This window comes from Episyrphus balteatus, chromosome 2, assembly GCF_945859705.1.
Source record: "Episyrphus balteatus chromosome 2, idEpiBalt1.1, whole genome shotgun sequence".
In the NCBI taxonomy this organism is placed as follows: domain Eukaryota; kingdom Metazoa; phylum Arthropoda; class Insecta; order Diptera; family Syrphidae; genus Episyrphus; species Episyrphus balteatus.
In genome coordinates this window covers 4,410,908-4,422,236 of record NC_079135.1, presented here as the reverse complement: position 1 = coordinate 4,422,236, position 11,329 = coordinate 4,410,908, and the positions used below count along the sequence as shown (strand labels likewise).

At 31.0% G+C, this 11,329-nt stretch overlaps 2 protein-coding genes across 2 annotated transcripts; one reads left to right on the top strand and one right to left on the bottom strand.

Annotated features, from left to right (window-relative positions):
* The first annotated feature begins 3,809 nt into the window (after window positions 1-3,809).
* LOC129910616 (uncharacterized) lies at window positions 3,810-8,503 on the top strand. The gene is made up of 3 exons (XM_055988052.1): window positions 3,810-4,118; window positions 7,954-8,152; window positions 8,209-8,503. The coding sequence occupies exons 1-3, from the start codon at window positions 3,870-3,872 to the stop codon at window positions 8,481-8,483; spliced, it is 723 nt and encodes a 240-aa protein (XP_055844027.1). The 5' UTR covers window positions 3,810-3,869; the 3' UTR covers window positions 8,484-8,503.
* On the bottom strand, window positions 8,500-11,062 carry LOC129910617 (dynein regulatory complex subunit 2). The gene is made up of 6 exons (XM_055988053.1): window positions 10,922-11,062; window positions 10,668-10,814; window positions 10,357-10,609; window positions 8,987-9,609; window positions 8,757-8,936; window positions 8,500-8,702 (listed from the first exon to the last, which is right to left on the bottom strand). Exons 2-6 carry the CDS (start codon window positions 10,806-10,808, stop codon window positions 8,505-8,507), a joined length of 1,395 nt encoding a protein of 464 aa, XP_055844028.1. The 5' UTR covers window positions 10,809-10,814; window positions 10,922-11,062; the 3' UTR covers window positions 8,500-8,504.
* Between the last annotated feature and the right edge of the window lie 267 nt (window positions 11,063-11,329).

Sequence of the window (11,329 nt, the reverse complement as noted above, 5' to 3'; positions counted from 1 at the left end):
AATTGTTGCTTCTGTAAAGCATTATAGAAGCAAAATTGTTAGTAGGTGTGTTTTTTTGCACTGCTTCCAATGTAGGTACGAAAAAAGTACAACCCTTTATTCAGAATTTCTTTGCATTGTTTTGTTTTAGTGTCTGACCAATTAGTCGAAGACTTCTTGACTCCTCCATTGTCGGCGTTGGGTCCAGCCGTCTTCTTCAGTTATTCCATGAGTTGCGCTTTATGATCACAATATTTAAAAGCAAGGAGCATAATAAAATTATATTTCCATTTAAAAATAAATTATTTGTTGAGTTTAAAAAACCTTCTTTTATAAATTGGTTGTCAAATGTCTTTCAAATCTAAACTCATTTCTGAATTGACACTTGACAGTCGAAATGAGATATTTCATAGTGAAAACACTTTTTTGGTAATTTGCGAAATTATCTCATTTAGGCTGTAGTGAAAAGTACGGTATAAAATGAAGACTGTTTTTTTTTTTAGTTTCTAACTTTGTTATTTTGTATTTGTTAATAAAAACTTTGTTTCAAGGCAACTTGTGTCTATTTTTCTATATAAAAACATATGAAAACGGTTTAGCGACTTTTTTTTTCAAATTTAGCGACTTTTTCGACAAAAAAGCGGTAACGCTGTTCAGAAAATGCTTAATTATAAATAACGCATTGTTTAAATAAAATCATGTCAAAATAAAAAATTAGAAAAGGCTCACGACTCAAGATATACTTTATATTTAATTGTCTTACTTTTTTTTGTGGGATGAAGTCAAAATTCTTCCGAGGTCCAAATTCTAATTAAAAATTTGTGATTTAAAAGTTCTGTTTTTGAGAATTCTGCTTAAAATTTTTTTTTTCATAATTCAGTTCTAAAAAATTCTGAAAAAATATAAAAAGGGCTTGGAAAATGTTAAAAAGCGGTCAAAATTTCAATTTTTCGCAGAATTAAGCAAAATCAGAATTTCGCAAAATTTGCAAAATATGCTGCATATTTCATTAGGTATTTTCTCCATTTGTCAATTTTTGATATGAATTTTTTTTTCATTAATTAATTTAGAAAAAGGTTTTTATTGAAGTGAAATAAAAATGATTATACAAGCAATTGAATAAGAGAAGGAATACATATTTTGTTTCACAAAACATCGTAAAAATGTAAATAAGTCAGTCAGTCATTTTAAAAAATACCTACTAGCTACAGTTAAACAACAAATACTAAAGTACTAAATTAGGATTACATTAATGAGGTGTATTTTTGCTTATAGTAACCGCATATTCAATGGAAAAAAAAAAGAAATTGAATTGCTGGCAAAATTTGGAGAAACAGAATTTTCCTTACAAAATTAGAATTTTGAAAACCACAATTTTTAAATCAGAATATTGATCCGCTCCATTTTGTATATAAGAAATTTATTCTTTAATATAAAAAAAATATTCATGCAAGAAAAACTAACAAAACAAAAATACTAAATAAAAATACACCAAAAACACTCCTAGTTTTGTAAACTGAAGTCTTTAATAAAATGCAATTAAAATTAAATACTTTCAAGGGGAAAAGACTAAAATAAGTACATATTTAAATATTGAAGTGAATTGTAAGCAACTTATTGAATAGAAAGGCTTTAAATACCTATACTTAAAATAATTTTGTTAAACGTACAAACTAAATAAACTTAATGTTTTGTATCTTTTCTGCATTAAATATTTTTTTTCTCTTCAATATAAAACACTTACAACTCTTAAAAAAAAGATGACAGAAAGCGTTAAAATTCATTTTCCAATGGTTTCGCTTAGATATAAGATAAAAATAAACGAAAAAGATTTTCTTGGTACATTTTGAGTATGTACAAAAGCACTTCAAACTAAATTTTTGACCTTCATTTACGTGACTGACAAACAAATAAGTAGAAACTTATAATCAATTGACGAGAGGTCCAAAAAAATTCATTATTTTTGTGTCAAGTAGTTTTTTTTTTCAAACAAACGTGACCTAGTCACACACAAATTTGCAATTTCTATCAATTTTTGAAGAATTTTTGAAGAATTTTTGAAATCGTTTTGATTTCTAAAACCATGTGTAAGTTTTTGAATTTAGGAAATATGTTACATCAGACAAAGGATCAATATTGAAGAATTGATAGCAATCTACTTTTGTGGCCCTTTTTTCACTGTCCGAACAATGAATGTATGCTACACCTTTATGCAATATTTTGCTCATACTCACGTCAAACAAATCATTGTCCAAGTCTGTCATACCTATTGTCATTACATGTCAGCACCCAAGTCAAACAATATAAAAATATTTTCTCAATAAAATTTACGTTCAAGCACCAACAAAAATATGCCCTAGATCACGTTCTCATCGATTTGGACAGAAAAATATATAAAACCTTTTGTGTAATGTCCAATAAACCTTTAACTCACTCGCTTGTACTTGTCCAAAGTTGAGTTGGTAAAGTCTCTTCGCTTTGATAAGAGATCTCAATACCGCGCATAACACCTTGCGAATGTTAAGTAAAGTCTTTTTTTTTTTTTGTTGTTGATTTTTGTGATTCTTTGAAATTTACATGACAAAATGCATTCAATGCGACGACTTCAACTGAAATGCAATGCCCCTCTGTAAGCTTGCTGTAACATCCCAAGACCACACACACCAGCTATTTTATTTTTTACCATGTCAAATTGCACAGAACCATCCTCACATCCCAGAAGTATAAAAATAGAATCCCGCAGAATCCACACCACCACCGCACCGGCAAATCGCAGAACCCTTGCGGCGCGCGATAAACATAAAAAGATTCCTGAACCTGAGAACTGCGAAACCTACAAACAACTCCTCGCAGAGACTAAACGAGAGTACGTAAAAATAAAAAACGACTGTAACAACCCAGAACCACGACAAAAATCCATCGATGCATTAAAAGTCCCAGACAGACATCGACGCGCAAAATTCCTTCATAGCAGTTTCACAGGATCCGCCAGCGGTCTCTCCTTTTCGCTCCAACTAAAAAAGGAGCAAAACAATTCTCCCAATAAATTCGATGTGATCCGAATAATACACGAAAGGAAGAGAGCAAACGGAGCGATCACAAAAATCGCCGTCGGACATAGCACACCTAAAACCTCTGAAGTAACTCAAGCTCAGGGAGAAGAAATATCCTCTATACCATCACCATCATCATCATCGTCTTCGGTCGTCGTCGTCATCCGGGGACATCCGAAACCATGCCCCATCGCACTCTAGCGATTTTTATACAAATGGACGGGATCTTTGTTTAGCTGAATGCAGCCTGCAGGAGGAGGAAAGTTCGATTTCGTGTTCTTTGACTCAGAGTATTCTTCTTTGGATCTTCAGAGCTCTGGAGATCTAAAGGGAACATTGAACATTCATTCAAGCGAACGATGTGGAATGCTTGAACCACAACACAAGTTTTCTAATTTGGTGGAATAATCAAGGGAATCGTCTGTCTGTGAGTTTGCGCCGCCACCGCTGCCGCCAACGAAAAGACCGAACGGACATTACTTCTGATGCGTCCACAAAAAAAATGAAATCCAAAAAAAGCGTCGTAAGACACATAAAGGCAACAAAAGCGGCGATCAGAACAAAAAAGGGACTAACACAAAAAAACAGCAAAAAAAACTCAAAGAAAAACACTTTGGACCCTCCAGAGTGTGGGCAACAGTCAACTGGTTCTTGAGGCTATGAATGTTCCTTTATACTCTGATTCTGACCGGAATCAAAAATACCTTACTCCTACACGCCTGATTACCTTGTGTATTTTAAAATTTATTTAGGCGTTATCCTTTTTAATTTCTACACCATTTTGACACTAGAAAGACAGAAGAAAAAAAAAACACACAAAATTAAATTAAGTCAGTAATGTTGGCAGTGACGGGTCAAAATTCTTGTTTTACAAAAAAATTACTACAAAAACCTTGGGAATTAACAAGAAAAATATCTGCAAGAGGTCATCAATATGGAGGCCCAAAGTTCACCAAAATTGTTCCCAAGCTTGTTTATCTGCATAATCCTTTGACTTATGTTTGGACACAATTTCAACTTGCTCGACTTCGTCTTTTGTGGGATCGGGAATTTGAACAGGATGAGTTTTGTCGAGGAACAAGACAGGTTGGTATGCTTATGGTTTTAAACGTTTTTTTTTTTTTTGCAAGTCTTACAATTTTTTTAAAAAGATTGCGGAAAGGCAATGTTTGAGCACTACGCTGGTGTCTGCTTCTAAAAATTGACTGTATTCTTTATTTCGATATTTAAAAAGCATACCAAACTTCAAAGGAATATAAGGCTTGTGAAGATGTAATAAAATGTTACCTAATCAGCCCTATAACTTTGAAAGATTATGATGAACGGTCAATTTATTTATAACATGTGTTTTTAAACTTTACTCATTTTTAAGGGCTAAGATGTGCGAGTGTTCATTTTTCTTTTGAGCGAAATATAACAATACAATATTGAAAAGGTTCCCCATTAGTTTTTGTTATTGAACTGAATGTTAGGCTTTTACTGAATGCACTTGAAAATTACAGTAACATCCCTATAAAATTTATTAAACTTACGAATCTCCAAAACTTTCATGTGTCTTACATTAAATTTGAAAACTCGCGATATTTAACCCCTCGGAAAACCATATAAAGCCGCAATTTAAAGCTGCCAGACTTTTGAATTCGTTATTAAAACGCATAAGGCTATAAAACTGCATACAGACATTTTGGTTATACCTCCACTACTAAAATTTGCTGTGGGCTCTTAGACTATATTAACAGGAAGACCAAAAATACAAAAAAAAAGTTACAAAAATTCTTTCTTCGGCACTACCCTAAGAACTTTCTTAGCTTTGTATTATCTAATTTGCAACTGAGATGGACCGATAGGTAGAGAAAAAAAGAACATTTTTTTATTTCAATCGATTCTTTTTTTTAAGGAACACTGTTTTTTTTTAGCTGTTATTCTTGTCCCGCTCTACGCTAATCAAAAAATATTCATCTTTTCAAATACTTTAAAATATAGTGTCCTCGTCAGGTCAGATAGCATGAACATAAATATTCTAGGTTGATCAGCCGCCTACTGCTCCGCTGGCTTCTCTAGCACATGCAAAAAATAAATAAATACAAAAAAGAACGTATACGCCACAGTGATTATGGAGAACGTGCAAATTATGTAAATTACAATTTTGCCCTAATTGCCAAGTTGAAATTATATAACACTTGCACTCAATATCTGAACGAAAATCTTCTTTGTCGTCAACGTGATCTAAACTTAAATTTTGAAAAATAAAAATTCTAACGTATAAAATTTGCATTTACCAAACAGACCAAAAAAACTTATTTTTACTCATACGGGCGTGTATAATAACATGAAATTTTAGCATAAAAGATGATCATTAGGTACCATTTGTACATACCTACATATTTAGCAATTTTCTTGTAAGACTGGAGTTGTCGATCAAAATACCGTTGAAAAATCGATAAAAATCAGATACTTTGAATGGAGAAAACATCCCTTAATAAAAGTATTTTTTTTTTTTCAAAAAGTTTTGATATGTAATAAATTTTCAATAGTCTTTTGGACAGAAATCATGAGCTGTACAGAAAAATGTATGGATCTTGAAATGCTGATACCTAAGTTTCTCTTCTTGCTTTTTGGGACCAATTACAAATTTTACTGTCTCTTCAAAACAAACACCCTTTCACCTAAATTTTTTTATAAAAACCTTTATTCTTGCTTTTTAAATCCCAAAAATTCAACATTTTTACCAAATTTCATTAGGGTGACCCATCATTTTTCTTACCGACACTTTAGATTCTTGTTTCTTATTCCAAAAATAACATAATTGCTGAATTTCAATAGGGTTACTCTAGTATTACAAACTTTTTCAAATATACCCATAATTTCTCTACACCTAAAAAAAAACACCCTTTCATATGTAAAAAATGTATAGACTTAATTTATTCGTAATTCCCATAGGAAAAACAACATTTTTAATAAACTTCGTATGGGTAACTTTTATACCATTGATTTTATCGGGGGCTTATCTTTTCCCAAAAACAACACCCTTTTATCTAAGACTGCTTAGATTCTTGAATTCTGTTGTAAATTAAACATATGTACCAATTTTCGTTGGTGTATCATTTTTGTCCCAGTTTTTGTGGTACTAATTAAGAATTTCATCATTTCTTAAAAAAAAAAACACTTTCACTCAAGATAGCTCTTATATGAAACGAAACTTTTTCACCAAGTTTAAATTAATAAAATTTATGTCAGCTGTTACGATACCTTTCTCACACATAACTGAACCCATACAAAAACGCCCTTTCACCAAAACTATTTTTAGAAATTTTACGAATCCTTTGTTCCTGCTGTATCTAAACCCTTTATCCCGAATTTCATTGAATTTCACAAGGGTTTCGATAAAATTTACCTGTTGAAGTAAAAAAACAAGCACCCTTGTTTTTAATCGGCAATAACTTTTCTTAGAGCAATTGTATTGACTTTATTTTTATGTCATTAGATTCAGCATTAAAAAATACCATAAAAACATGTGTCATATGATGGTATTCAACAAACAATTTTTTCACTAGGTCAAACATATCTTGACCCCCTCCCTTTTATCCGCGAAAAACACCCTTCCACCCATTTTTACTTGCTCTATAGCCTATAGGGCAAGTATTGGTTTCGTGTAGAAAAAAAATTTGAGGGTTTAATCAAAACCAACAAAAGTGGTTTTCGTCATGCCGTCCGTCGGTCTGTGCGTGTGTGCGTCCATCTGTACATCGAGCTAGGGCCTAAACGGATGGATGGATTTGCTTGAAACTTGGTACAGATGCTTTTTAGGTTATTCCCTAGGACAGTTTTTTTATTTTTTTAATATCTCCTTTTTAAAGCATATCTCTCATATAACGTTTTCGAGGTATTGCGACTTTCTCGAAAACGGCTCTAACGATTTTGATTAAATTTGATATACGTAATAGACTTATTGATTCTAACAAAACTGCGTTTTTAGTTTTCCTAAAAAAATGCGGAGAACGGAAATATGGCGTTGCCGTTTTTCAAAAATTGACATGTTTTTTAAGTTCATATATTTCATCAAAGAATAAGTCAATTTTATTAAAAACTTACAGACTTCATTTTGAAGTATAAAATGTAAAAAAAAAATATTTTTAAACATTTTTGAAAAAAAAAATTTTAATTTAATTTTTAAACTTTCGATTTTTTTTTATTTTTTTTTCTCGACACTAAATAAAATCTTAAATTTCCAATAGACATTTAAGATAAAGATACTGTGAACTACAAGAGCAAGTACGTGCGACCCAGTCGTGCATTTTATTTTTTTTCTTATAGACTTTTTGATCCTTGGTTCTTATCCCAAAAGCAAACTTTTTGCCATGTTTCCTGAGTATTACTTTTTTATTTATTGGTTGTTTTATGTACTATTTTACCTGTACTATCTGGCAAAACAATGTTTTTGAAATAGTATACCATTAAACAAGCCAAATTTTGCTAAAGAATGAGATTCTTTTTTATCCTAAATCCTTATTTTCCTCAACTAATTTAATACTTGCGCTTTATAAAATGAATCTTCTGTGAAATAAAAATAATCCTTCTTCTTTTAACTTGTTTCTATTTGTCCTCCCATTTTTAAATTGAGAATATTTCATCTTAGTTTAAGATGGTTGTACTGTATTATTGAACTTGGTGTCAATGGTTGTTGGATTTAAGTGGTTGTTGTCTTTGATATAAAGAAAAAACTTTGTTTACCTAGCTAAAAAAAAGCTCAAAGCTTCACATTAAAGTTAACGTTTAATTGGTATAAAGTCCATCGACGGAAGTAACACTTCAGCCTAGTTATATGCAATGAATTTCCTCCCATCAGAAATATTTATTTAAACATTCAAACATTTTTAAATCGTTGTTTCTTTTAAAAAAGTAAGTTTTTGTTTCTTTTTAGTCAGCAACTGTAATGACGGATTGCATTCGTGAACAAGACCAATTAAGCATCAGCAATTTCACAACACCAATTGGTTATCAACAAATTACACGTGACATGCAACTATCAAAAAATGATGCCCGCCTTCGACTTGTTCGATTTAGATATCAAGACTTCCATCGAGCTATTCCTATGAAAGTTGCACTTTTTAAACGCGGAGGTAAGCTATTTCATTAAATTTAAAACTTTTAAAATAATTTTCTCATTTTTCTAAAGAAAACAAAAACTGTTTCATCGATATGTTATTTGTTGGAATGCGAAACACCAAAGATTTTGAAAGTCTCCAAGAACTTAAATTAATTGGCAAAACCCTAAATCAGCTTGAAAATGAAATGAAAATTCATCCAAAATCCGATACAACTCGTCATAGAATTTTATTTGCTGAAATTTATATGCGTTTCTTTAGAAATTATACTCCAAGTGTTCCGAAAGAGTGGTCAGTATCATTTTACAAAATCGTTTCGTTTGATGTATTGAATTTTAGAGAATAAAAGAGACAAAAAAAAATTGATTTAAACTTGTTTTATTTTCAAAGCTTGTAAAATGTCTTGAACATCACCGGATTTCTTCATTGAACGAATAATGTTTCGGTATTTTTCATTTTCTTCGGTAAGTTTGGCTTGATCTTTTTTTAGAAGAAGATTGTGATACCTGACATCGGAACAACGACGCCAGAAGTTTTTCATAATGTTCATTTCGTCTGTCAGTTCCTGAAAAAAAGTGGTTAGCAACTTATGTCCATGCCAAAAGAATAAGTAAGAAACCTCCTCAGAAATGTCCAAAAGCTTTGCAATATCAGAATTCATGTTCAACCGCGCCTCTTCTTCGTCTTCTTCTTGAGAATATTGAAACGGAATAACCTTCTCCTTTTCAGTCTGATACTTCCTACAACAAGCTGCTAACTTTAGCAAAAGTTCTCCATAATTGACCCGCTCTTTCAATTTCTAAAAAATATTATTAGAAATGGCCTTCTTATAAAGAATTCACTATCAACCTTAATTACTTCATAGCTCTCACTCGACACTTTTAACATCTTTTCATGCGTTAAAATTTTATCACGTTCTATCGAACTCTTAATGATCGATCGAACATTCAAAAAATAAGCCTGTTCCAGTTTCAATCCATAAACTTTTCGATTCGATTCAGCTTCAATATGCAATAGTTCCTGTTGCAATTCCGAAATTGTCTTCTGACTCGAACGTTCAATTTCGTTAAGCCTTTTTGCTTCAACGACATAGTTCTTCTGTCTTTGCATGAAATTTAAAAAGTTTTCAGTCTTCCTAACATCCACTAGATCACCTTGTAGATCTTTTACCCAATTCAAGAGTTGTTTTTGTAAGTCATTCATTTTTTGAACAGTCCTGTCACGAAGAATGTAACGAGTTTCAATCTCAGAAGTAACTTCGTCAAAATTTCTTTCCATATAAAGCTCATAATTTTCCCGGAGCCTTTTTTTAACATCAATATTTGTTGTATGCATGATGTTTTCGATGTTAAGTTTAGTTTTTTCTTGAACTTCTTGAATCCCACTGATTTCATCGAAGAAGTCTTGAATTAAATCCGAGGCTTGCATGTTGTATAGTTCTGTGGCAGTTTCACGAAGAGTTTGATGACAATCTGAAAATAGAACAAGATCATTAGTTAATGACCTGTTTACATTTGAAAAAAGCAAAGCTGTGAAATTTAAGTGTTTCCAACATAATACGATCCACAATTTTTCCCTTGTCAAGTTTCGAAAACCTTAATCTTAAAAAAAAGATACCTATACAAAATAATTGCTTAAAAGACAAAAAGCTTATAATACTTCATTCCACGGCGGAGATACAATCCACAATTTTTCATTTCTGAAATCTGAGAGGAAATCGCACATAAATGAAATTTTCCTACGAAATAACTTCCAGTAAATTTTTAGCCATAGGCGAATTTTTCGACTGAAATCCATGTACTTTGTCTTCCTTGAAATGAGAAACGAACACGTTCCACAACGTTTTGTAAAAAAGGTTGATTAATAATAGAAAATTTTAAGTTCTTCAATTTGAGAAAATTCATTCAAAAATTAAATGTGGAACGTAAATATTAATTTCGAGCGAAAAAAATGTGGAACATTACATAAAAGTATTTTTATTTTCAAAAAATCTTAATACGTTCCACAACATATAAAGAGTGTGTAATCTAAGCGAAAAAATAAGAGGGGTGTCTTAAGAAGCTAGTAAAATCGGGAAATAAAAAAAATATGTTCCACAAACAAGTCAGGTTTAAAAAGGGCTGAATAAGGGAAAAGTGAAATTCATTCTTCCGGTGAAATCTTGTTCATCACGTGCTTCTTTTAAGTAAAACTTTACAAAATCCAAGAATTAATCTTACTTGTCAAATACTCTAGCTGATCTAAATGTTGACAAAAATTCCGCTCATGCATTTCCTGAGTTTCTTCAATATTTTTCATCAACATATCAATTTTTTCATCTTTCTTTTGTAAAATTCTTTCAGTTTTTTCACTCCATTCTTGAATTTCTTCACGAAATTCTTTAACTTTAATATCTTTGCAAATTTCTTCCCATTTCAATTTGCCTTGCTTTGAAGAGTTTTTTGTCAATTCTAATTCACGAAGAAGTTGTTCCTGAAATAAATTGATATTTTGAAATTTTAAAGTTACCATTTTTTGTTTACAAACACACTTTCATTAAACGCTTTTTGAGATCCATTGCTGCTAAAAGTTTTAAACGTCTTTTTTCAGCTTTGCTAATTTTGGGCTTTTTCTTTTTTTTAGTCGAGCCATCTTCTTTGTTGGTCTCAGTTTTATTTATGGTTTCATTCATTTTAAGCTAGAAGTTTAAATCTTATAAATCAGAAATACGTATGATGTGTCACTAAATATTTCAAATTTAAAAAAATATTTCTTATTAAAAAGTAAGTGGTTCAGAAGTAATACTTGAGTGATTTGATGGATTGAGATTTAAGAAGTACTTCTAACTTTTTCTTCAAAAATGAAAACACATTTCATAACCTCTCTTTCTTATCAAAGTATTCTACAAGTTCGTTTATGATGATGTTTAAAAATAAGAAGCATTGACAACAACTTAAATTATTTTACGAGCATCATGAAACATGTGATTTTGTATAAATTTATACAGCTTCAATAACAACTATATTTATTTGACTTTATTAACACGTAAATGCGATAAAGAATAATTATAATAAAGTGAAAACACAATAAAAATTTATCTCCAAAAATAAGCTCTTTAGAATAAGTTGTCTTGAATTAAGTTCATAATAAGAAAAGTAAATGCTTCCTTGTCAATTTCAAAATCAAAATTATTTTCGCGAGTTTGACAACCCG

Excerpts from the sequence above, each read along its gene's own strand:
- LOC129910616 (XM_055988052.1), top strand. The coding sequence starts at position 3,870 with ATGTTGGCAGTGACGGGTCAAAATTCTTGTTTTACAAAAAAATTACTA. Across the intron at positions 4,119-7,953 it reads TTTGTCGAGGAACAAGACAG|TCAGCAACTGTAATGACGGA; the intron begins GTTGGTATGCTT and ends GTTTCTTTTTAG. Across the intron at positions 8,153-8,208 it reads TGCACTTTTTAAACGCGGAG|AAAACAAAAACTGTTTCATC; the intron begins GTAAGCTATTTC and ends ATTTTTCTAAAG.
- LOC129910617 (XM_055988053.1), bottom strand. The coding sequence starts at position 10,808 with ATGAATGAAACCATAAATAAAACTGAGACCAACAAAGAAGATGGCTCG. Across the intron at positions 10,610-10,667 it reads TCAAAAAGCGTTTAATGAAA|GAACAACTTCTTCGTGAATT; the intron begins GTGTGTTTGTAA and ends AATTTATTTCAG. Across the intron at positions 9,610-10,356 it reads TCAGCTAGAGTATTTGACAA|ATTGTCATCAAACTCTTCGT; the intron begins GTAAGATTAATT and ends TTCTATTTTCAG.